Source organism: Heteronotia binoei, chromosome 21, assembly GCF_032191835.1.
Source record: "Heteronotia binoei isolate CCM8104 ecotype False Entrance Well chromosome 21, APGP_CSIRO_Hbin_v1, whole genome shotgun sequence".
Taxonomy (NCBI): Eukaryota; Metazoa; Chordata; class Lepidosauria; order Squamata; family Gekkonidae; genus Heteronotia; species Heteronotia binoei.
Genome location: NC_083243.1, coordinates 190,594,163 through 190,620,792, shown reverse-complemented (window position 1 = coordinate 190,620,792; position 26,630 = coordinate 190,594,163). Strand labels below are relative to the sequence as shown.

The 26,630-nt window shown below is 43.5% G+C and overlaps 1 protein-coding gene across 1 annotated transcript in view; it reads right to left on the bottom strand.

Annotated features, from left to right (window-relative positions):
* Positions 1-1,403: 1,403 nt before the first annotated feature.
* Positions 1,404-26,630, bottom strand: part of PDIA5 (protein disulfide isomerase family A member 5) — a 291,070-nt gene continuing 265,843 nt past the window's right edge. Inside the window, exons 16-17 of the mRNA XM_060262232.1 lie at positions 16,201-16,335; positions 1,404-2,998 (exon numbers count right to left, since the gene is read on the bottom strand). Of these exons, the coding sequence (XP_060118215.1) occupies positions 2,918-2,998; positions 16,201-16,335 (216 nt within the window). The 3' untranslated portion in view covers positions 1,404-2,917. The remainder of the gene's footprint in view (positions 2,999-16,200; positions 16,336-26,630) is intronic.

Below are 26,630 nucleotides of genomic sequence, written 5' to 3'. Positions count from 1 at the left end.
TTCTGTGTTGCAGTTTGCTTTGCTAGGCTTTCTCAATTGCACAGCTACATTTTCTCCATTGACTGAGGCTCCTCCCTTGGGGAGGAAGAACTTGCTTTGCCAGACTCTCTTAAACACACAGCAGAGCTACCAAGCCAAGCCCCTCTTCCTTCTATTGGCTGACGATCCTCCCCCTCCTCATCTCCTGAGGAAGGAGGGAAGGAGCCAGAGATTCCTTTGCCTAATTTCCTCAATCCCATGGGAGAGATAAAAAGAAAGCCCCTTTAAGACCAACAAATTTGTATTCAAGGTATGATCTTTTTGCCATGCTAGAGAGGGAGAGAGAGAGTTGTTGGCTTGTTATTCCAGGGCTCTCCTGGGTGCAACTTCTCACTGTATTCATGCCTTCATGATCCAGTCTTTCTCAGAAGGAAAGCAATGTGAACTATGATGAGGAATAACAACAAGCCAGTGAGGTGGATTAGGCTGTGAGTGTGTGTCCAGACCAAATTCGCCCAGCACATTTCCTTTGCAGACTGAGAATTCTGAACTTAGATTTCCCAGATTGTAGGCTGATACTGGCCACTATACATTGCTATCTCCCTATTGCACTGCCACATAGGAGTTGTAGTTATTTCTCTGGGGAAGATTATAGTTTTGTAGACAAACACATAACCCTCAGTCTGTTTCATGGTGCCTTCATACGTTTTTAACCAGCATATGAAGCAACTTATGTACAAAATCTCATAACGCCCAGCCAGTTAATGTTTTCCTCTAAGTCTTAGGCTCAAAGCATTGGCCGTGAGATTTCTGTGATGAGCATCAGTAAGTCAAAAGTAGGTTTGCAACTTACACACTCGAGCAATACACGAACAGCATTACTCAAGATTGCTACAACACAGATGTTGACTCCAGATTTTGATGCAATAATTCAGAGCAAAAGGTATAGTTATCAGAGACTGTTAAATAAACAAAATATTGCAAGTGCTAATGTTTTAAGCTTTAAAAAAAACATTTTAATTGTATTTGTGTCCTTTTAAAAGTTTCTATCTCTGCTACCATGGCTCAGCCCAACAAGGTCTCATTGATGTCAGATACGTCCCTCATGAGTTCAACACCCCTGATCTATTGTATTTTTAAAAGTTGTATGATTTCTGGGTATCCTCCACCAGATGGAGCTGAGGAATCAGAAAAACTAACATCTTCCTTCCCCATGAAGAAAGAAGGCACGATAGCGGTAACATGGCAAAAGGCAAGGATGCTGAATTCCTTCCCACAGGGACCTTGGAAAGGCAGATAATAGAGGTGGGGCTGTCTAGAATGACGCCGTTGGTTAATTGCAACAGCAGGATTTTTTCCCCTTCAAGCACAGCTTTAGATATTTCGGCGCAGAAGATGTTGAAGAATGACAAGGCTGATGACGCTGTCTTTTAAACGCTTTATTCTTTTTAATCAAATTGGAAAAATCATGAAAAAATATAATCAAACTCAGTGAAGATACAATATCCAAATCACCCTCACCTGAATCAGCATATCGTTATGCACTTGTACAAGCTAGTCCTTGTAATGCAGTATTTTCTTACACAGCTGACATGACTAAACAATTATTTTTAAAACCTGCTTCTATAGAAAAATGTATATCTTCATATTTAACACGCGGGGACAAGCCTTTGGAACGTAAACAACTACTGTTGCACGGTGTTTTCTTGATATCAAAAATATCGACGCCTCTGTCAAACATTCACTCAAACAGCGTGCTTAGCAAATACACGTTTTTTTTTCATGTGGTCTGATGATAAATTAACAAACAATGTTACACTTGCACTATCCTTCCCCTATGTTTACAGGAGGCTTTTGACGACATGAACACAAACACACACTCGGATTCATTCGGTGCTTGATGTGTGCCAGCCTTAAAAAGACATTTGCTTGAAATAATCCATACATTCTATAAAGATATGTAAACAGTTCAGGTACGGCAGATTTAAAAACAACAACAACATACCACTACAGTCATTTAAGATCTGAAACGGTCAATGCTTCTTCATTAACTACTTCCCTATTATCCCTGAGCACCTTAAAAGAGTTACCAAATCACTTTAAAAATAAAGAAGGTGCAACTTTTTTTTTTTTGCAAAACCGTAAAGGGGATGGCTTAGTTGCAGTTATACCCAGTGTAATCTTGACAACTACTACTCGAAACACATGCCCTGTTTGGGGAAGGGGGGGGTTGTACTGTGCCTATGGGACGGACTGCCCTTGCTTCTCTATCTCTGCAGACATCTGTCAGTCACAGAGTCAAGTTAGGGGAGGGAGAACTATGTGCTGACTGACACCTGCCCACGCACGTGGACGACACAGATCAAGCGTACACCTCATGAGCACACCTGGTTCCAGAAATAAGCACTGTGCAATTGTACCCCATAGCTGCATCTGAAGAGACTTTAGATGGAGTCCACAGGGGCCCATAATGCTCTTTCACAATGGTACATTAATTTAAGTGGAACTTGCCTCTGGTGGGTAGTGTCTTTTTGCATTTTACTTCAAAAGGCCCCTACTTTTTCCCTCTACAAAACCATTTTCACATATAATAGTCTTCAAAAATTCATAATGCGGAAATTACCTTGTCAACAGAAATCGCTATCAAACCTACAGATTACAAAAAGGATTGCATAGGAGAATCAACGGGCATAGGTGCATAAAATGGAGAGGAAATGCTCTTTTTTTTTTTTTGTTCCCCGTAACAGAATATGGCAACAATGACGTCATTAATTTTTCTTTAAAAAATCAAATGATTTCACTTTATTTCAAAATTGTAGAAAATGGCAATGGCTGAATATTGAAAAAAAGTCTGTTTTTAAAAGTGAAATCTCAGGCATTGTACCAGTGGCTCTGAGACCATTCACAGTGCAGTGGAAATTATCTTCTGAGGCAGAAATTACAACTCATCTTTCCTCTTGCCTATCCTTTCATGGTCTCTTTCTCTGAGCGTTCGCATGAAACTGGAAAATCCAGATTCCTAGAATATAGCAGAAAAAAGAAGAACATTAGTTACATATTGAGGAGGAATACATAATTCTACACTTTGGTGCAACTTCAGACAATACATTTAAACAGTGAGGTGAGAATAACAGGAGCAAGGAATGAAGATGCTTTTACCTTGGGTGGTAAGAGCTGTAACTTGGGGGTGCTGTGGTGAAGTCAAGGTCAAGGTGGGAGGTGAATAATCTATTTCTACTTCCCCTGGCCTGATCCCAAGTGTGTCAAGATCGACAAGACTGAGGGATCATGGCCTACCCAATAGGCCCTATTAAAATCATAATGGATCCACTGCTGCTAATGTTCCACCTTAGTCAACTCCCTTCCCCCCTTTTCTTATTTTGATTTGCAACTGGTGTGAAGGAAATAGTCGGTGCCTTCTCAGGGCCTGAGGTGGGAGGAAGCCTAACATGATAATGCAAGGCCAGCAGGCCAGCTATCGCCTGAGAAAGTATCTAGTAGTTATGTGTGAATGTTTCCTCCTGTAACCCTCCCCCCTGTAGGAATGCCTTTGAAGTGTATCTTAAAACCCATGTATCAATGTATTGGTTTCATTCTTAGCAAGCTAGAGGTTTGCGCCAGAGTACCGATTATCAATAAATATAGTCTTAGTATCAACTTTGACTCATTCTTGAATCCGTCGACCTGACAGTGGGCATGGGCGTGAGCAGGACAATGGTTGCCAACTGCAGGTGTTACCTCACTTCCTTGCTTTACTCGATCTCACCATCTGACTTCTCTCAATCCTTGTCTGCTATCAGACACCTCAGTTCCAATTCCCAATTCAGAGCCAAACTGGGGGCTTTGGGGTTCAAAAACTTTTGATCCTCAGCCCTAGGGAGGCCAAACTAGCTATAACAAGAGCAAGGGCCTACTCAGTCTCAGCTCCACACTGCTGGAATGAGCTCCCCGAGAACGTTAGGGCCCCATGGGGTCTTTCTCAATTCTGCAGGGCCTGTAAAGCAGAGCTCTTCCACCAAGCTTTTGACTGCTAAAATCAGAGATTGATGTTTGGATTACACTGACTGACCACCTGAAATGAAGACCTAGACCCTGTTTCCATCTGGAGCACCTTGAAGTGTGGTCCTATTTCCATTTGGAGCACTTGGACATGATAGTTTGAAAAGATCTGCTGTACTCCACCATTATTAATATTAATATAGTATTAATAGCACCTCTATTGTTTATAGTTGTTTAGTGTTTTAATTCTATTGTTTTCCCAACTGGCCTTGTAAGCCACCCTAAGCCTGCTTTGGCGGGGAGGCTGGAGTATAAATAAAATAAAATAAATTTTAAAAATTTACGCCTTCAGTTTTGCCTCTATCAGCACTCACACTCCTTTTTTTCTTTTGCTGCACCTTGTTTCATCCCACTTTGGTGTGAGAGCCAGTTTGGTGTAGTGGTTAAGCGTGCGGACTCTTATCTGGGAGAACCAGGTTTGATTCCCCACTCCTCCACTTGTAGCTGCTGGAATGGCCTTGGGTCAGCCATAGCTCTTGCAGAGCTATCCTTGAAAGGGCAGTTTCTGTGAAAGCTCTCTCAGCCCTACCTACCTCATGGGCGTTTATTGTGGGGGAGGAAAGTAAAGGAGATAGTAAGCCACTCTGAGTGAAGGGTAGGATACAAATTCAAATCTTCTTCTAGCAGTACTTCTCAGGCCTGGCCTCATCACCTGATTCAGTCCTCTAACACATACAGACTTTCTCCTAACTATTCTGATGGATCCAAGATGGGAGAGGTCCTTCCTGCTATTAGTCACAGTGTACATATATATGTGTGTGTGTATATGTGTGTGTATATATATATACACACACATATTGGCCACTGTGTGACACAGAGTGTTGGACTGGATGGGCCACTGGCCTGATCCAACAGGGCTTCTCTTATGTTCTTACGTGACACAGAGTGTTGGACTGGATGGGCCACTGGCCTGATCCAACATGGCTTCTCTTATGTTCTTATGTGACACAGAGTGTTGGACTGGATGGGCCACTGGCCTGATCCAACAGGGCTTCTCTTATGTTCTTATGTGACACAGAGTGTTGGACTGGATGGGCCATTGGCCTGATCCAACATGGCTTCTCTTATGTTCTTACGTGACACAAAGTGTTGGACTGGATGGGCCACTGGCCTGATCCAACATGGCTTCTCTTACATTCTTATGTTCTTACTGCACACAGCCCTTTTCGAGATGAAAGGATATTACAAAATAAGAATGATTGGAGCTCCAGCAGATGGTAAAATGGCAGGTTACTACATCCTACAGATATGGTATGCAACAGTCTGAACCAGGCATGGCTGCAGCAAAGAACTGTACCCATACCCAGCAGCCCGCCATCTCTTTTCAAGTGATCAAAATCATGAGGCCATGCCCCCAAACAGTGAGAGATGGAGCCAAGGCACTGCAGAAGTCCGTGAGCTTTCCCATTGATTACTGAGAGTTTTAGATTAGACCTGACAACTCACCAGATCTATTTGGGCACACAACGTAGTGAGAATGGAGCCATCATTATTTTGGCTGTCGCTTATGTCAATTTTAATTCAGAACGTTATGCATCACTAGTTGTGAAATTTGAGATTCCAGTAAACATCCCAAAAACTAGCTTTTGATTAGCAATGTACTTGCTCTTACAAGTGTTATTCGAAATGTATTATCCAGCTCAATGAAGCTTTTGATGTTTCTTTCTCCACTTCCACAAATATCTAATACCCAAGCAACTGCATTCTACAACTGCTGAGGAGTCACCTGCAATTAAATGAGCTTTCTAAAGTGCTCTGCTTGCAAGATGTGTTCAGCAGGCTCTATTTTCCTTCACAGTGATAACGCATCCTGCTTTTTTGTCTGTTCTAACTGCAGGATGGCAGACAGGCAGGAAGCCAAAGATTCAAGCAACCAGATCTGTTCACCGGAGACTTTCTTCAGCCACCACCCTCACTGCCATACCTCACAGCACACTACTTCTGAAACCAAAAAACCTATATATAGTATACGGATGAAACTATTATTGAAAAACAGAAAAGTCCTCCTAGGCATGGGCTAAATTAGCTTGTTGGAACCAAGCCAAACAGTATAACTCCAGTGGCCACTAGGGTTGCCAGATCTGTTTTGGAAAATATCTGGAGACTCTGGGCCAGATCCAGTTTGGTGTAGTGGTTAAGTGTGCGGACTCTTATCTGGGAGAACCGGGTTTGATTCCCCACTCCTCCACTTGCACCTGCTGGAATGGCCATGGGTCAGCCAGAGCCCTGGCAGAGGTTGTCCTTGAAAGGGCAGCTGCTGTGAGAGTCCTCTCAGCCACGTCTACCTCACAGGGTGTCTGTAGTGGGGGAGGAAGGGAAAGGAGATTGTGAGCCGCTCTGAGACTCTCTTCGGAGTGGAGGGCGGGATATAAATCCAATATCTTCATCTACCTCACAGGGTGTCTGTTGTGGGGGAGGAAGGGAAAGGAGATTGTGAGCCGCTCTGAGACTCTCTTCGGAGTGGAGGGCAGGATATAAATCCAATATCTTCATCTACCTCACAGTAGTGGGGGAGGAAGGGAAAGGAGATTGTGAGCCGCTCTGAGACTCTCTTCGGAGTGGAGGGCGGGATATAAATCCAATATCTTCATCTACCTCACAGGGTGTCTGTTGTGGGGGAGGGAGATAAAGGAGGTTGTGAGCTGCTCTGAGACTCTTCGGAGTGGAGGGCGGGATATAAATCCAATGTCTTCTTCTTCTTCAGTGGGGTTTAGGGAGGGGAGGGGTCTCAGCATGGTATAATGCCATAGAATCCCCCCTTCAGAGCAGCCATTTTCTCCAGGGGAGCTGATCTCTGCCCACTGGAGATCAGTTGTAAAAGCAGGAGATCTCCTGGCCCCTCCTGGAAGTTGTGCAACCCACAAAGAGCAACACAGATAATAGAGCAGGGGGGGAAGGTTAGAAAAACCTCTGCGAAGAACAGCCTCAATAATGTACAGAATTTACTACAAAATTATGCTTCAAAATGTCTCAGATAAACAGTATAATACTGCATAGAAGGTCACATAAGGAACGCTAAATGCCCCACCCAAAGTCACTCAAAAAACAAATCAATGTCCAAAATTTCTTATCAGACGGGTGTAGGTAGCAATTCCAACAGTGAAGGAAGTTCTCCACCGAGACCAGAGCTCCCAACGTTTTTTTCTGTACAGCCAGGCACATAGAGTGATATGTGACGTGGTTGTACTTTATCTCACATTTCACATTAGCTTCTACGAGCTTCCAAGAAATACTTTACAGTTCAAACGCTGCTGCTTCAGATCACTTTCATTCAGTGCGGTCCGCTTCCTAACACTGAGTGAAAGTGATCTGAAGTGGCAGCGTTTGAACTGTAAAGTATTTCTTGAAAGCTCGCAGAAGCTTTCAACATACCGCCTGGTGCTAAAATAGTAAGGCTTTTATTTCAAAAGCAAATGATAGTTACAGAATTAAGGCAAGTGAGCAAGAAAATAAAAACACTAAGAACATAAAGCTAACTAAACGCTAAAGCGTTTGGACAGGCAAAGTTACCGTGAAGACTTGGCTTCATGAATATTCAGTCAGACAGCATTTCAGCTTTTGGTCTGAGTCATGCAGTGTAGCGAAAGGGCAGGCTGCCCTCTGCCACACCGCAAGCACAATCAGCCCCAAGCTGTAGGTAATTGTTTCAACCCCCAAGAGTACTCCAGATTTGCCCCATGGGGCTGCTTACCTATTACCTCATCCCAATTTAGATGACTTGGCAAAATTACCTGATCCGTAATTAGTTGAGACTGCTGCAGTCAGGCCCAACCATGATGATCACATAACTAGTTGACAGTTGTCCACATCAGCCTACTAGCAATTAGCCTTATCTTAGCAGGCGTAAGAGCCCAAGGTTAGTTTACAATCCTTGTTGTTCTTAAACGGCCCTCCCCTGCTGAACTAAACTTCAGCCAACAACACAAAGGCCTTGAAGCCTGATTTGGGGCTTTGGAAATCAAGAAAAGCCAGACCAGAAAAGGCCTTTTTTTTTGACAGCCCCCCCACCCCCAAAAGGTAATGTCCGTAGTCAGTGATTCTGTCCGGGGGGGGGGGGGGCTCTGAAAGGGGGCTCCCATCAGGAGATATGTGTTGCTTGTCCACCAATCTATGGAATGGAGAACCTCATGTGGTAGGTAAAGGACCTTGTCTCCTGTGGCTCTGTGAGAGAACTGTAATGTCTCAGGAACTGAAGTTGTAGGGGTCTTATCCTGAGCTTTGCAAATATGATGACTGCTGTTGTTACATGAGACCTAGTAGGTGCTGGATTGTCAAGGCAGAAGCCCTCCGCTTGGATTGCAGGTCATGAATGAGTAGCTTGATTGTCTGAGCCCTAAGCTGGGGGGAGAAAAACCCTGGCTAGTTTCGAGTCGAGAATGGCCCCTATGAATTGTACCTTTTGAGATGGAAGGAGGCTGGATTTTTTTGTGGTTGACACAGAGGCCAAGGCTGCGCAGGACAGTAAAAGTTTCCATGATGTTTGATAGTAACTGGTCTGAGAGTTGGCCATGAGAACCCAGGGGAAAAGGATGAGGTGTGCTGCCACTACCACCATTGTTTTTGTGAATACCCTTGGGGCAGTGCAGATTGTAAATGGGAGGGCTGAATATTGGTAGTGGAGATGTCCTATCTTGAAGTGAAGAAACTTCCTGTGGTTGGGGCAGATGCTCAGATGGAAGTATGCATCTTGGAGGTCAATGGTTACCATCCAACAACCTTTGTTTAATAGTGGAAGTTTAATAGTGATGGGGTCATCATACAGAATTCTTTGTCACAATATGGTTGTTCAGTGCTCTGAGGTCCAGTATGGGTCTGAGGGCCCCATCCCGCTTGGGGACTGTAAAGTAGAAGGAATAGAATTCTTGCCCTGAGATGTCATGAGGAACTGGTTCTATGGCACGCTTGCTGAGGAAGGAAGCTACCTGTCATGAGCACTGGTGACAAAGAAGTGGTGACAACCTGAGGCGTGGGCGAGAGATGTTGGAATTCGATGGCGTACTCATTGGCGATGACTGAAAAGACCCATTTGTCCATGGTGATGATTTGCCAGGCTGCAAGGTAGAGGCACAGGCGGATGGAAGACAATTGAGGGGAGACGATTAGGGGACCAACTCTGGTAGAGTCAAAACTCTGTTTCAAAGTCTTGGGTGGCTTGGAGCAAGATTGTTGTTGTTCCTGGAACATAGCCTTGTGAGAATAGGATGAGCATTGGGTGGAGCCAGAAGGACAAGATCTCCATGAAGAGCTTCTGGTGGAGCTGTGGAGAGACCAAGAGTGGGACCAGGACCTGGATTTGTAGGGCTAGTTCTGGGTTGTAACACTAAGGTTAAGGGAGGCTTTAAGACTCTTGTCAATGTCCTGGAGGACTGAGTTGGTGGTGAAGTGGAACAAGCCTATACTATCGAAAGGGAGGTCCTCAATGGCTGCATCAGAGAGGCTGATCTGCGTCTGAGAGGGTGATCTGAGCCATGAGTGGCATCGGAAAGCTATTGAAGAAGTCAGCACCTTGGTAAATGTCTCCAGATTGTGCTTCATGGAGTTAACCTGCTATTTTACCACTGCCATGCCTTTTCTTTGGGTTTTTTGAATATTCAATTTTATGTCTTCAGGAAGGGAGGCCATCACCTCTGATAATTGCTCCCACAGGGCATACTAGTACTGGCTAAAGCAGGCCAGGTAATTCACATTTTTGATGCCTAGTGCCGCTGTTGAATAAATTTCTCTGCTGAAGGCATCCAGTTTTTTACCTTCCCAATCAGTGGGAGTGAAGGAGGCAAGTTTGGCCCTTGGAGGCTGAAGTGATGGCTAGAGAAGTGGGTTTAGGGTGGCAGTACAAGAATTCTGCATCCTTCTCTTGGAACTTGTACAGATGGCCAAGGCGGCAGGTGGAGACAGCTGTGGATGCAGGTTTGTCTCATGGCGTCTTGGCTGTTTGCTGGAACACTTTTGTCAATGGCAGGGCCACAGCAGTAGATGTGTCTCTCTGGACTATGCCAAAGACTAACTTCAGGTTGTGGCTGGACAACAGATAGTCCAAGGGTCGATGCCATTCTCTTAATAAGTTCCCCATATGACTTGAGATCTTCCGAGGGTGAGATGGGAAGGCCTTCTCCAATCGAAGTCAACGGGCCAGGGTTGCCCTGTCTCAGGTCCGATGGCTCAAAGGTGGATTCTGAGTCCAAGGAGCTAGGAGCGTCGTCTGGTTCTGAATGGCCTGATACCAATGGTGAAGGTCTCAGGGTCAGTAAAAGTTCAAAGTATCTTACTGTTGTAGCCATAGGCCATAGCAACCCAGCAACCCCCCCCAAAGTATACAGTTTACTTCTAGCCATAGAAATTAAAACATTAAAAAAATAGTAAAATACAGAACTATGAACAAGATTTAAAACATAAATAACAAAGCAATGCGACAGAATGAGACTATAACTTGGCCAAAATTTATTTTTATTTATTTATTTATTTAGAATTTATATCCCGCCCTTCCCACGGGTGGCTCAGGGCGGCTTTCTTGTATGGATGGCTGTAGTTATCTTCTTCCTTATTTTTGTTGCTAAGATGAAAGTAGCCACCTTAAGGTTAACATCTGGAATGGCATCTGCCAATAAAAATGTAATACATCCCTCTTCTGATTTAAACTTTGTGAGAAATTGATTCAGCCATTTATTTCGAATGGGCCCACAGAATGGACAGGATAGGATACAATGAGCAATATCTTCTATCTGATTGGTACCACAGGAACAAAGACGCTGGTCCACAGGTATTTTTTGAAATCTACCCTGAAGGTACAAGGATGGCATGGTTCGGAAACGGGCTTGGGTAAATGCTTTTCTTAGAGGGGCGTTTGAGAGGTCAGCTAGATAGCAGGGAAAGGATTTATTTTTCTTGAACTGGGGGTACCAGACAGAGAATTTAGATTGATGGATCAGATTGATGTCACGAAGGGCGTCCTTTTCAAAAATCCAATCCCGCAGTTTACTTGGTTCCCAGCCTATTACTATTTCAGTGCTAGGGCTGAGGGCTTCTCCACAGGCTTGCGCTTATGAGAACAATGCTTCGGATCCCTGGGATGGTGGAAGGAGAGCATCAAGCACTGGTCCCAGTCTTGTCTAGGGGGAAGTCAGAGGAAGCTTGGTGGGTAAGCTTCATGCAAGTATTGCCCTTGCCTCTTGTCCCAAGAAGGTGGCATAGGCAAGGACCATCCGAAGTTTGGGTCTGACATGGAAGGGTATAGATGGTACAGTTTTGGGTCTGACATGGAAGGGTATAGATGGTACAGTTTTGGGTCTGACATGGAAGGGTATTGATGGTACAGATCCAGAGGATGACATGGGCCTGGCCGTGGTGGCAGAGGCGGATCACGAGGATGAATCAGTGCTGATGTATTGTCCAGGTGCATTGTGTGAGGTCAATATTGTCCGTATTGACGTTCGCTGCACCTTTGTGTTGATCCACCAGGGAGTCCATCCAACGGGCAGCGTTTGCAGAATTTTTGGTGGCACTGCCGACGAAGGTGTCAGGGACATTGAGAGAGTCAATGTGGTTTTTGAAGGACTCTTAGATCCTGTTTCTTAGAGTGGGAGGATTTGTCCCCACTGTGGCTCCAATGTTTCTCCTTTCATTTTCTTTACTGGAAAAGTGGAAGAGGATTGGGAGGTTGATAATGATTTCCTTGACGCAGATGAGCTGATCTCGATGACCAATACCATTGACACCAATGGGGCCTGTTTAGATGGCGTGGTACAAGAGGAAGAGTCTACTGTGGGTACAGCACTTGCCGAAGTGCCTGCCTTAGGCAAGGGGGTGAGGGCCAATGTTAGTAGAGCCAAGGACACAAAAAAATCCCTCTATTGGAGTTTGCAAAGCACTGTCAGACATTCCCATCAGTGTGAAGCACAGAGGCCATGATGAAGATCATCTGTGCCCTGCAAGATCTGTTACTTTTTCGCAGGGCATGTAATGCAGAGATGTCCCGTCAGGCCTTTGGTTGAGCAGTGACCGGATAAGAATAATCTGATGCTCTCAGGTTCCCCAGCCCCCCTTGCCTACCCTCAGAAGTGGGAGACATTTCATTTATTGCCACGTGAATCGCTTTAAGAGAGTCAGTTTGGTGTAGTGGTGAAGTGTGCGGACTCTTCTCTGGGAGAACCGGGTTTGATTCCCCACTCCTCCACTTGCACCTGCTGGAATGGCCTTGGGTCAGCCATAGCTCTGGCAGAGGTTGTCCTTGAAAGGGCAGCTGCTGTGAGAGCCCTCTCAGCCCCACCCACCTCACAGGGTGTCTGTTGTGGGGGAGGAAGGGAAAGGAGATTGTGAGCCGTTCTGAGTCTCTTCGGAGTGGAGGGCGGGATATAAATCCAATATCTTCATCTACCTCACAGGGCGTCTGTTGTGGGGGAGGAAGGGAAAGGAGATTGTGAGCCATTCTGAGTCTCTTCGGAGTGGAGGGCGGGATATAAATCCAATATCTTCATCTACCTCACATGGTGTCTGTTGTGGGGGAGGAAGATAAAGGAGATTGTGAGCCGCTCTGAGACTCTTCGGAGTGGAGGGCGGGATATAAATCCAATATCTTCATCTACCTCACAGGGTGTCTGTTGTGGGGGAGGAAGGTAAAGGAGATTGTGAGCCGCTCTGAGACTCTTCGGAGTGAAGGGCGGGATATAAATCCAATATCTTCATCTACCTCACAGGGTGTCTGTTGTGGGGGAGGAAGATAAAGGAGATTGTGAGCCGCTCTGAGACTCTTCGGAGTGGAGGGCGGGATATAAATCCAATATCTTCTTCATCTTCTTAATTAGAATCTGGTATTTGAATGCTATTTTATATTGACAGACGGTATGCTGTTTTAGTGTTTTATCTTGACGTAAGCCATCTTGAGCCCTGCATGCAGGGAAGAGTGGTCTAGAAGCCTAAATAATAAATAAATACAACCCTGCCCTTTAGGAATGGGATGAGAATAAAATATAGAAAATAAAAATATGTACCCCACCGAACAAAAACCCTGGCTATGTGCCCCACCAAATGAAAAATCCTGACTATGGCCCTGCATGGGCCCCATCCCAAACTATTGGAAGAGTTAAATGAAAAGTCCACAGTGACTAACAGGCTGTGGTATTCTGCTCTGAACAGACAAACTTCAATGTTCAATTCTGCAGGGCCTGTAAGACAACCCTCTTCCGGCTGGCCTACAACTAACCGGCATAGAAAATTAAGTGTAGTTCTAATAGACTTCTGATGTTTTAATGCTTTTAATGTTTTAAATGTTTTTAACTGTGTAAAATGCCTAAAACTTAATATTGTAATGTTAGACTTCATGTGTTGTAAGCCGCCCTGAGCCACCTTGGTGGGAAGGGCGGGATACAAATCATAAATAAACATAAACATAAATGGGATGGGGATACAAACAGTTCTCCATTAGCAGGTGGAAGCACTCAGAGGGAGGGACACAGGATCTTAATTCAGATATCAACAAAGGAAAAGCAATATACCAGGGATAGTCGACCAGAATTCAGTTCCACAAAGTTTTTAAAGCTCCCATGCAAACTTGATTATCCTTCATAACCATGACCTGTTATTTTCATCAGCCCCAGGCTCTGTAAATACCTTTATAAAGCCAAAGTAATGTTATGGCTGAAGTTCAATTTACCAGCATTTGCATTTAGTCCAAAGAGATAAATTCAGGAGAATGCTCATGGGAGCAATCAGCAGTAAGTCCATCAGGATCTTACAGTCTATCTTCTCTATTGTTCTCTATGGATCTCTGGATTTTGTATAATGGCAGCAATAAGCTTCCCATCAAACAGTTCTTGAGAACAATCACAGGCTGCCTTAAGTCATCCAATAAGGTATAATTCTCTCCAGACAGCTGCATAATTGTCACCCTTGAGTTGTGGGGGTGGGAGCTTTCAGCCGGGCATATCAAATGGGAGGGGAGTGAATTTATGTCCAACAAAATATATTTATGAAGCCTGAATTTTATAGATCTGAAGATTTCAAGGGTGCAAGAGAAGGAAGTGCAAATGGATAGAGAACGAGCTCTTTGGTTCTAGAGTCTCAAATTTTGGAAGCACTACAAACAATCCATTTGATTCTTCCTGATCCTCGCCACCAGAGGGCCACAGCGTGAAACCAACAATCTGTCACCACTTGGTTGATCTGAACAAATTTCAAATAAGCATAGAGTAACCAAAAGCCTAGATTGTGAATGAATATGCAGAAACTGGAACAGTTTTTATGCCATTTGAGCTAAAACTAGACAGAACTGGCAGATAGTCAATGTTCTCATTTTCATTAGTGCTACGTTTATTCTGATCTTTTAAAAGACTCCATCATCTACAGGCTTTTTGACAAAATGACATAGGCATGTGTGTGAACTCTCCAACAGAAACATGATTTCTCTGTATCGCCCCCCCTTTGTATATACTTTATTAAGGTAGTTCCATCCTGTCCTTCACTCTGATGCATATCTCCAAAGTGACTAACAATATGATTAAAAGCAAATAATGAAACACAATATAAAATAACACTGTTATTGTCCTGGTTCTCTCTCACACACACTTGCCCTTTCTCTAAAAATCTCCAGGTTATCTACATGGTTTGCTTGTCTCCATTTTATCCTCACCACAACCACTGTGAGGTAGGTTAAGCTGAAAGCAAGGAACTGCCTCAAGGTCTCCTGAGTGAACTTCATGTCTGAGTATTAAGAGCAGCAGTGTTGGGTTGACACCACTTCCCTTGCACATATGGCAAAATCAGACCGGAAGTGACGTTCGACCTAAACTCACGTTAGCAACGCACACTTCCGGCACTGGGCTGAGGCGGCGGAGACAGAGTGTGAGGTGAGTTCCCAGGCTGGGGTGTGTGGTGTGGGGAAGGGAGAGAGATGCAGAAGACGGAGAACTGATGGCCCGCGGCCTTGTACGGTAACGGCAGTCCGGCCCTCCAACAATCTGAGGGACAGTGAACTGGCCCCCTATTTAAAAAGTTTGAGGACCCCTGCCCTAGGGGACTGCAAGCCCTACTGAAGATGTGCTGCACCAGCAGGCCCTGAAGCTGAGAGAGCTGTTGCCAGGTTGCAGCAGGGCCTTACCTTGCCTGAGTCTACTTGGAAGTCAACCAGCTTGAAGGAGGCCATCCAGCTCTCAGCGACACGCTCAGCAGCAGAAGCCAACCCAGCTGAATTTCTACTAGAGAGTACTTTGGCACTGAGATTCAGGGGAGTGGAGACAGCAAGTAGCACTGTCTTTCTTAGTGCAGGCGGGGCAGCCAGCTCTCTAAAGAAATCCAGGGGGAAGGGCCAGTGAGCTCACTAATCCAAGGCTAATCCCATTTGCCCAGTGGTCTGTAAATCCCCAGGACTGCATTGGGGGGAGAGCCCAGGCCCTCCCTTTGGGAAGCATTTAAAAGGCATGCTGAAGAGCAGCCAGGGAGGAAGAGCCAGACTCATTCCCTGGCAGGTAGGAATAGGTATTTGAGTAGAGCAGTGTAGAAATCAGGTGAAAGAAAACCCCTCTTCTTGCTCAGTTCTGAGGCTCTATCCTGGAGAATTTTCCCAACAAAAGCAACCCTGAAGAGTGAGACAGTTCTGGATTCAGACCCAGCTCCAGCAGATCCTGACAAGCAGTCAGTCAGTCAGCTCTAACCATATAAAGGGCTGAATGCAGACTAAATTTCCCATCAATGGAATGGAACTTTCCTACCTTCCCTTTCCAACTGCATCAGTACATTCCCACAAAATGCTGCTCCTGCAGGATAGGGGATCTGAGGAATAACACGGGGGCAGAGGCTGAAGTGGAAAGGGGGAACTGGTAAAAGTTTCCATTCATGGAAAATTTGGTCTGGATCTAATCTAAAATGCTTCCAAAAGCATTTTATTTAACACTTAGAACTGCGTAATATAGGTGGCCTAATGAGGCCAGGGAGAGCACTCCAAAGTCTGGGTGCCATCACAAAAAAGGCCCTATTTTCTGTGATTACAAAACTTACATCCAATGTGTTAGGGCCTCAGCAGGTGCTAAACCTACAGGCACATTTGGTATGGGAGTCAATGTCTTCAAGATTACTGATGTTGCTTTTTATCTTATCGTTTGCCACTGAATTCTATTACGAGGACAAGTTTCTGTTCCTATCAATAGCTGTTTCAAACCCCCACCATGTGCTTACCGCTCTGTCTCCATTATATTTTTCTATAAATCTCCCATAGTTGTAATAGTTAAAGGTTGGGTAACCATCCACACCTTCCTGCTTACACAAGTCATGGTTCTGTTCTTTGGCACAATTCACCGCAGCATAGGCAATCTGTAAAATAGGAAAGAAAAGCAGATCAGCTATCACTGAGTCTGGCCCAATACATAAGCTAAACGGAGGGGGGTGGGGAGAAAGAAAGAGTCCACTGATATTTATTGCAGCATGAACTGGTACATACAATTGCCTGCTTCATTAGAAGTTCTTACTAATAACAAACAGAGGCTATTTTTACACAATTATCTCTTACAGAAGAGATACAAATAGGTTAGAAATTAGTATAAAAGATCTGGAAAAGTTACTAGCTTCATTTCCCTGGTAATTTCTGAGGATGGATGAGATTTCCATCTGCCGACCACAACCTTCATGCTGCAAATTTAAAAATGCTCCAGGGTTATGACAGGGGACCCCCCAATAACAGCACAAGCTGGTATTTGTAGTGGGTTGTGGCAAAAATTGCTGTGTACACTGAAAGAACCATGTTAAACTAGTGCAGTTCTGGAAACACACAAGGAAAAATACCATTTGTTAGAGCAATTAGATACCTGAGGAATACCATGAAGCACCTTCTCACATAAGAGTCTTAACGGTTTTCTAATTAAATGGGCTTAACTATACTAGTGATGGGATAGGGGCTTAACTATACCAGTGACTCCCAACAGTATGCACATGGAAAATCCTTGTGTTGCCCAATTCACATGAAACAGTGAAATGGCAGATGTGTGTATCCGGACCACATACTCCCAGAATGTGTGGTTTATGGGCTCCCAAGTTGACGTGGCCACCTAGAGAGCTTTGCTATGGATTGAAGACATATTCCAGCTCTCCCCAATTTCAACTGAAAATTTTGTCCAGTGTGGGACACTGACTTTGAGGCCTTTATTGTTCCTAGATTATCAATAAAGCAACAACAAGGAAAAACAACACCAAAATAGGGAAACCTTCTTCATATCTGTCCAAAATACAAGAGCACTGACAGACTAGATACCAATTGCTCAAGTCAAGTACACAGCTGAGTTCTAGAAAAATGTTATACTGCAGTTGTGAGAGAGTGGGCAAAAAGCACCTAAACTTGGCCTGAAGCAAAGCCACTTTTCTCTCAGGGACAAACTACACATGACGTTGAGGAGCCATGATGAGGTCCCTCCCAACATGAAATTTAGCCTCACAAGACAGCCATGGGGGAGCCTGAATATGGGTCAGGACTGCAGTGCTATGGAAGACAGGGTTCAAGTATTTGTTCCCACACTGATTCTGTAGGCTTCTTTTAAGGGCTAAATTACACATTGGTACATCATATTATGGATCCTCAATATTGCATTCAGTTTGAACCTAAGTTGGTCAGATGCTCCTACCATCCAGGATTGATTTACAGGTTACTTTCAAGTACTTGGAATATAATACAGAAATACCACATATGATTATAAGGTTCCTTAGCTGACCTCGTCGTGTCCATGAGGATGTGACTCTGGAAAAGCCTGAAAGACGTTAGATTCTAGGAATTCTCAACAAATGTTGACTTTTCCCACTGCAAAACAACCCAACTTATTAAGAGTATTCTGCATTGCCAGGCTCATTCGTAAAGAAAAGTCATTTGCACAGTTTTAAAAGGCAAAGGTAGTCCCCCTGTGCAAGCACCAGTCGGTTCTGACTCTGGGGTGACGTCGAATCACGATGTTTTCACGGCAGACTTTTTATGGGGTGGTTTGCCATTGCCTTCCCCAGCCATCTACACTTTTCCCTCAGCAAGCTGGGTACTCAGAGTTTTAGGCCTGTTTAAATACAGAGATGGGTGCTATCTGCTTTAATTTTATTGTGTCTGCTGGCTAGAATCTATTGAACGGAAATTTAATGCCATTTAAAATTTAAGATTCCATTACATGGCTTCTTTTTTTAAAACAACTTTCTCATAACATGCCTCATGCCTTCTGGCTACCATTGAGCTTCACTCTTATCATTATATGCCATTTAATAATCATTATATGTCATATAATATTCAGTTATGACCTCCTGATTCCTGATGACGCATAGTAAAAACTATACAGCTCCCTCCCACAGCAGCATTTTTGACAGTTATTAACAGGACGTGTTATTTTTTTCCCCTTCCAGTTCTGTTTATTCACTTTGTTCTCCCTCCAATTATTGAATTGCTACTGCCTTCCATGCACAGCTCTAAGGAACACATTCCTCTTTCACTTTGGAGCCTTCTATGGCTGAATAGCAACAAAGCACAGTTCATCACTTCAATGAAACTGCCTTTTCAGGTTATGCAAATTCACCTGTATTAGGGAATGCTCTTTTGTTGCTCTCTCCACCTTAGCTGAAGCAAAAAACAGCTTAGCTCTCTAAGATGTTAAATACGTGACTCACGCATGCACAAGAGTGATTTAAAATTCCAGATATAGCTATTTTCATTTGAAATCTGGATTTCCTATGGCGTAGGTAGGAGTCCCCAAGCAGCTGTAGCCTCTAGGCAGCAGGCCATAAGGCAACACTCGTAAAAGTGTTCCAACATCTAATTGCCATTGGAGGTTTTCACTTAAAACCAAGGCTAGGTCAGGGTCCATCCGAAACTTAAGTGGAGCTTTTTACATGAGAAAAGTAAGCTGTTATTACTCAGAATGAGTTTAAGCAAGCCCCCAAGGACTCAAAAGCAACCTGCAATTACTATCATTCTTAAATGGCAGCCTCTCTCAATGAACCACCTCAGGGAAGGCAGCTGCTTGTATAAACACTATGGGCTTAGACTGCAGGACAAGATTAAAAAACTGTACACAAGGAACCTGCTTGGTTTCTTGTTTTGAGCAAAAGTAGTGGCCCAATTGGTTTTTTTTTTAAATACGGATGAATATATTCCGTAAACTATGCTCTGTTATTCTTTGATCCACTGCAATTTGGATTCCACTCTGGTTACTTTACAGAGACCAATTCCTCACTAGCACTTGCTCCACCCCCGGGCTTCTGCTTTCCCCAGCTCAAGCGATCAATTCCCCACCAGTTGCTGTGCAGGCACATTTTGATCGCTGGCTCCCTCCAATTTCCCTCTTGGTTTCTTGCTCTCCAAAAAACAAGAGCAAGAAACTGCAAGGGAAATTGGAGGGAGCTACAGATCAAAATGTGCCCACACAGCAACTGGTGGGAAACTGATCGTTTGAATTAGGGAACGCAGAAGGCCGGGGGCGGGGAGGGGACATAGCAACTGCTAGTGAGGAATCAGTAAGAAATAAAGGAAAAATTGGGGAAGCTGATAACAGGTAAAAATTATTCCTCTAATATTTCATAATGTTAAATAGATGGTTCCCCCCCCGCCCCCCCGCCCCCAAAAGCTTCTCTTTGTAAATACAACTGAGCAGTACTACAACTGAACAGTAGTGGAGATTGGGGGCAGTAGGAGAGCAAGTAGGGTATGAACCAAACACCATATTATTCCTATAAAATAAACAAGGGATATTATTGTTCTTGCCCTTAGAGAGAACAAAGTAGGAGTCAAGTTGCACCTTTATTCAAAATGTAAGCTTTCATATGCATGCATACTTCTTCAGATGAGGGGATATAGCTAAACATGCCCAGCTCCTTCAACCTTTCTTCATAGGTCTTGGTCTCCAGACCCCTCACCATCTTCGTTGCCCTCCTCTGGACCCGTTCCAGCTTGTCTATATCCTTCTTAAAATGTGGTGCCCAAAACTAAACACAATGCACCAGGTGAGGACTTACCAGAGCAGAGTAAAGCGATACTATCACTTCACGTGATCTGGACACTATACTTCTGTTGATACAGCCCAAAATTGCATTTGCCTTTTTAGCCACATCACACAATTGACTCATGTTCAGTGTATGGTCCACTAAGACCCCTAGATCCTTTTCGCACTGTGACATACTGAAGCAGAGCATGATCCCCTCCCTTCGGAGACTGGGCTGCAGGGCAGTATTCCAACATGATAACGACCCCAAACATGCCTCCAAAATGACCATTGCTTTGCTAAAGAAGTTGAGGGTAAAGGTGATGAACTGGCCAAGCATGTCTCCGGTCCTAAACCCTATTGAGCATCTGTGGGGCATCCTGAAATGGAAGGTGGAGGTGCGCAAGGTCTCTAACATCCACCAGCTACGTGACGTCGTCATGGAAGAGTGGAAGAGGACTCCAGTGGCAACCTGTGAAGCTCTGGTGAACTCTATGCCCAAGAGGGTTAAGGCAGTGTTGGAAAATAATGGTGGCCACACAAAATATTGACACTTTGGGCCCCATTTGGACATTATCACTTAGGGGTTTACTCACTTTTGTTGCCAGCAGTTTAGACATTAATGGCTGTGTGTTGCGTAATTCTGAGGGGACAGCACATTTACACTGTTATACAAGCTGTAGACTCACTACTTTACATTGTAGCCAAGTGTCATTTCTTCAGTGTTGTCACATGAAAAGATATACTTAAATATTTACAAAACGTGAGGGGGTGTACTCACTTCTGTGACAAACTGTATGTCCTAGAAAGGTACTAGAAAGAAAAAAATGGACTACAAATAATATGGCCTGGGACCAACCTCTTCCCCTATGTGCCCCAGCAGGGCTTTTTTTTTGGTAGAAAAAGTCCAGCAGGAACTCATTTGCCTATTAGGCCACACTCCCTGATGTCACCATTGTCACCATATTAAGCTATGCCCCGATGCCAAGCCAGCCAGAACGCCATTCCTGCGTGTTCCTGCTAAAAAAAGGCCCTGTGCCCCAGAGAACCTTGTGCTCTGTGGACCACCATTTGCTGGTTGTCCCCGGCCCAAAGGACATTCATTTCACCTTGAGCAGGAGCACCACATTTTCAGCTAAGATTGTTGAACTATAATCTATCCAATGCCTACCTTTTTAACTGTCTTAATTATGTTGATACTTATTTCGACTTGTTTTAGTTTTTGTAATTTATTGTGACCTGCCCTGAACCCACTTTCAGGAAGGGCAGGATATAAATCTAAGGAAATAAAAGAAACACACGACTTCTGTCCCAATAATTTCCCATTGGTTGCAGTTTCTGTGGCGTGAAAAAAAGAAATTTCCCTCAAAGTTTATATAACCTTAATGAAGCATAAATAATCCAGAAAGTAGTAAACAAATCCAGCAAAATAATATTAAAAAAACAGGTCATGGATTTTTTTAAAGGTAGAAACTAAGAAGCATAGTATTAAAAGTAGAAGAATGTCAAGAAGAACAAGAGGAAAAACTACCACCCACCCTCCGTTGTGGCAATATTCAAAGTCTAATCACTAGCAGTGACCATAAGGTCATGCTTAAACTCATATTTAACCTCACTTTCGTTATCAGCTCCAATTCATTTTTTGTGGGGTATGCAATGCGTGAAAGCACGCGGAAACAAATTTGCCATAACCTGCATTCTGTTTCACACACTAGGGTTGCCAAGTCCAATTCAAGAAATATCTGGGGACTTTGGGGGTGGAGCCAGGATACTTTGGGGGTGGAGCCAGGAGACATTGGGGCGGAACCAAGATCAAGGCTGTGTCAAGCATAATTGAACTCCAAAGGGAGTTCTGGCCATCACATTTAAAGGGACGGCACACCTTTTCAATGCCTTCCTTCCATAGGAAATAATGAAGGATAGGGGCACCTTCTTTTGGGGCTCATAGAATTGGACCCCCGGTCCAATCTTTTTGAAACTTGGGGGGGCGGTATTTTGGGGAGAGGCACTAGATACTATACTGAAAATTTGGTGGCTCTACCCAAAAAAACAGCCCCCCCAGAGCTCCAGATCCCCGCAGATCAATTCTCCATGATTTTCTATGGGAATAAATCTCCATAGGGAATAACAGAGTTCCCAGCAGACATTTCCCTCCCCTCCCCCCGCTTTCTGATGACTCTGAAGCGGGGGGAGGGCCTCCAAACCGGGGGATCCCCTGCCCCCACCTGGGGATTGGCAACCCTATCACACACACAGTATTAATATGATCTCCAAAGGATACCTTTTACAAGATTCAGAATTTAGGCTTAAAATGAACTGACCCAAATCCAGCAGCAATATAAATGAAATAATAAAAGCCAGCATAAAGTAACAATTTATTGTACAGGAAACTTGAGCTTCCAACCAGAGGCCGGAGGCAGATAGCACTCCCAAATTATGAAACTACACTTTCAGTGGGAATGCTATCCAAAATAGGCTCATTCCTTGTTCTCTAGTTGGTGTTACTACCGAGCAATACATTTCAGTCTTGTCTGAATAAACTTAAAGTTTATTGGTCTGCATTCATTCCACAATCTTCTCCAAGCATTTGTTTTGCACTTCCACAGACCCACTTGAAACAGTTGTTAGGACACATCTGGGTGACATCAGCATATTAATGGCACCACTTTCCATATCCCCAGTCTCTCATGGCTGTTTCATGTAGCTGTTAAACAGCATGGAGTACAGAACAGAATTCTATGGGACCCCAAAGCATAAATACAATAGGGTCAAGGAGCAATCCCCCAGCACCACACTCTACAAGTAACCAGCCAAGCAAGAGCAGAATACATCGGAGCATATCGCTTCTGACTCCCTAATCAGCTAGTATGTCCATTCCCTCAGTGATCTTCAGACAAGGTGACCAAGGCTGTTTCTGTCTTAAATTGAGGCGTGAATCCAGACTGAAACTGATCTAGATAATCCATCTAATACAAGACAGAGTTCCTATTTACTTCAATATGGAGACAACTGCTTTGCATGGGTTCTGATACTGAATAGGGAAGCCCCTGTTTATATGTTGCTACATATGTACCTTGTATACACCACTGCAACCTGGATTAGGGCTACAATTTTCAGTATAATTTTTCATCCCTTCCTTCCTCCCCAAAAATCAGGGCAGCATATATACGACCCTCCATTTCTCTTTTTATCATGACAGCAACCCTATGAGGTAGGTTAGGCTACAACAAAGAAAGTAAAAGAGATAGTCACCCAAGTCCACTCAACTAACTTCATGGGAAAGAGCTATTTGAACTGAGAGTCTCTGAGATCCTAGTCTAACATTCTAAACCATTCTAACCCACAGTGGCTGTCATGCTAAAAACATGACATTTATTTTTTTTAAAAATTAAGCTCTCTGTCTAAAATAAAGGATGCCCTCTAAAAGCTAACAAAATCACCAGGATGATGTTAGATTAAAAGAGAGATGCTGAGTTCCTTGAACATTAATTTGTCAGTTCTCCAGTGCCATGTCACCAAAATTGTGTCTAGCCAGTTCTTTTCTTTTTTTTTAATAAATAAAAAAACCTTTTATTGCACCCAAGTGAAAAACAAAGACATTGAAAACATACAATACATATACGAAACATATATCTCACAATCAAATCATCATATTCAATCTCCCTCCACCTCACATACATCCTCCCATACATCCCGGGAGTGAACAGAGAATAACTTTATATATTTCTATTAATCCAACAATAGGCCTTTACTTTTAACCCAACAATATATCGGTTCCCAACTCTCTTTACATTTTTGTATATTGCCATCCCGTAACCTTGTAGTCATTAAATCTAGTTCCGCAGCTTCGGTAAGTTGAACAATAAATTCTTCCCTGGAGGGTATTTTTGGTAACTTCCAGTATTTTGCATATAGTACTCTTGCCACGGTAACAATATACATTAAGACCTTAATTATTTTAGGCGGAAAGGTCTCTCTGCAAACATTCAAAAGATATAGTTCTGGGGAATGGTGCAGTTTAATTTTCAAAATTTTCTGGGTCCAAGTACTAATTAAAGCCCAATACTTTTTAGCGTATTCACATTTCCACCAAACGTGGAACATTGACCCTTTGGTCTTTTTGCACTTCCAACATTTATTAGAATAACTAGGGTAGGTTTTAGCCAATCGGTCTGGGGTTAAGTACCAGCGATAGATCATTTTATAAAGATTTTCTTTATACAAGGCTGGCTTTATTAGTTTTACATTTCTTTTCCATAGTTTCTCCCAATCTTCTAAATCAATACTAAAGCCAAAATCTCTCAACCATTTTACCCAAGATTCTTTCACCACTTCTCCTTGCATTTTTTCTTTAAGCAACCACTCATAAATTTTGGAAATTAATTAGCCAGTTCTTCAGTACGATTTGTGAGAATGAAGTTGGAGGATAACATAGAGAATATTTTTCAGCACTGTTCAGATCCAGATTTCAAGCAAAACATATTCTAGGAAAATAGCAAGTCTTAAATTTCTTTTCTAGAGTGGTTTTTCTAACAAGCAATGGATAGAAATCATGTTACATCTTAGTTCCTCATATTTTGTAATACACAGGCCTCCACATTACATCTTATGAATAGTGGTGACATAAGCACACATTCCATATTTCAAGAAACTTATGTTTAAACCTTTGGTCAGAACCAGAATTTCCGATGTGCGATGACTGCCTTCAAAAGCAAGAGCCCCACGTTGTCTATTCTGAGTGGTAAAGCTGCAGCTCTGCTCACGACTTGAGTTCGATCCTGGTGGAAACTGGGTTCAGGTAGCTGACTCAAGGTTGACTAACTTCAACTAACTAACTTAATGGGAAATTGCTATTTGAACTGAGAGTCTCAGAACTGAGACTATTTGAACTGAGAATTCTATGGGACCCCAAAGCATAAATACAACAGGGTCAAGGAGCAATCCCCCAGCACCACACTCTACAAGTAACCAGCCAAGCAAGAGCAGAATACATTGGAGCATATCGCTTCTGACTCCCTAATCAGCTAGTATGTCCATTCCCTCAGTGATCTTCAAACAAGCCTTCCATCCTTCCGAGGTTGGTAAAATGAGTACCCAGCTTGCTGGGGGTAAAGTGTAGATAACTGGGGAAGGCAATGGCAACCCACCCCATAAAAAGTCTGCCAAGAAAACGTGATGTGACATCACCCCATGGGTCGGTAATGACCCAGTGCTTGCACAGGGGACTACCTTGACCTTTTATCATTGGTTTGGAAGTTCTCTGTTTCCTGAAAATGACAAGGTGGAATGTGTGGGGAAACTCCCTCAACATGATGGTGATATCGCATGCTTTGTAATTCTAGGTGTTAGAGGAGGAAGATGGAACTCCTGCTATTGGAGGCAGTCATATCGGAGGAATGTCTCGTTTGGTTCTCACCGCCTATCACTGAATGATACTTTTAACTGAAATGCTCAGTCAGTCATACTACTCCTTCACTAATATATGGTTATTTACATTGTATGATAATGTCCAATTTATTTCTTCTGACTGAAGGGCGAGGGGAAAAAGAAGCAAATATTCCATCTTTGGAATATAAGTATTTACAAGTTCTGCTCCCCACTCCACTCCATCTGAGGAATGCCATCCAAGAACTAAAAAAGGCATACAAAAGGGCAACTATGGGATGCCTTTCTCTAAGAGGAAAGGCACCCTGTTGATTTGCTTTCCTGCTCTGCCGTTTCACCTTTTCCCATTATTGGAGGGGTTTTTTTTATCCCTCATCAATTTGAACCCCGCCCCAATGATTTTAGCTTATATTGTTAACTGCTTTATCGATGCATTTTAAATTGTTAGCTGCTTTAAACAAATTATACTTGAGAAAACAGGATAGATATAATTTTAAGCAAGCATTCATTAGATTCAGGGCCGATCAATTGGTAAAGCAAGTATAATATAGTGGGTTCAATCCAATAAAGAGGCGAGGTAGTAGTGATCATAGCTCTTTATTTAGTTGACTAACTTCAAATAACTAACTTCAAGGGAAAGAGCTATTTGAACCGAGAGTCTCAGAACTGAGACTATTTGAACTGAGAATTCTATGGGACCCCAAAGCATAAATACAACAGGGTCAAGGAGCAATCCCCCAGCACCACACATAGGATAAGGCTGTACTAAAAAAAACCTGGCTAACTGGGCCCACCATATACAACTCAGGGTTCCCGCACAAGCATGTTATTGGGTCATTCAAACCAGTAGGGGGCCCGTGATTGGAGCAGGGCAGCAGGGATTTGGATCCTGCTGCCCTTTGTTCCCGAGTCCCCAAGCTCAGTCCTTCCGGCTCCATTCAGCTCAGCAGGAACACCCATATAAGTCTTCCCTTTGGTCCACATGCACAACAGCAAGTAGAACAAAACAGGAGTCAATTGCATCTTTAAGACCAACTTAGTTTTATTCAGAACATGAGCTTTCGTGTGCATGCACACTTCTTCAGAAGAGGAATGAGGTACAGTAAGCAGAGCCACATATAGCTGGTGGGGTTTGGAATGCCAAGTGGAACAACGTTAAACTCCAATAGTAAAATTAGCAAACTCAGAAAACCTTTGATCTGGGTTGTATTAGTGTGGGAAACCGTAACACAGTAACATGTCAGAATGTGAGAATGCCTGTTAATTATTCTGTTGCTAACATAC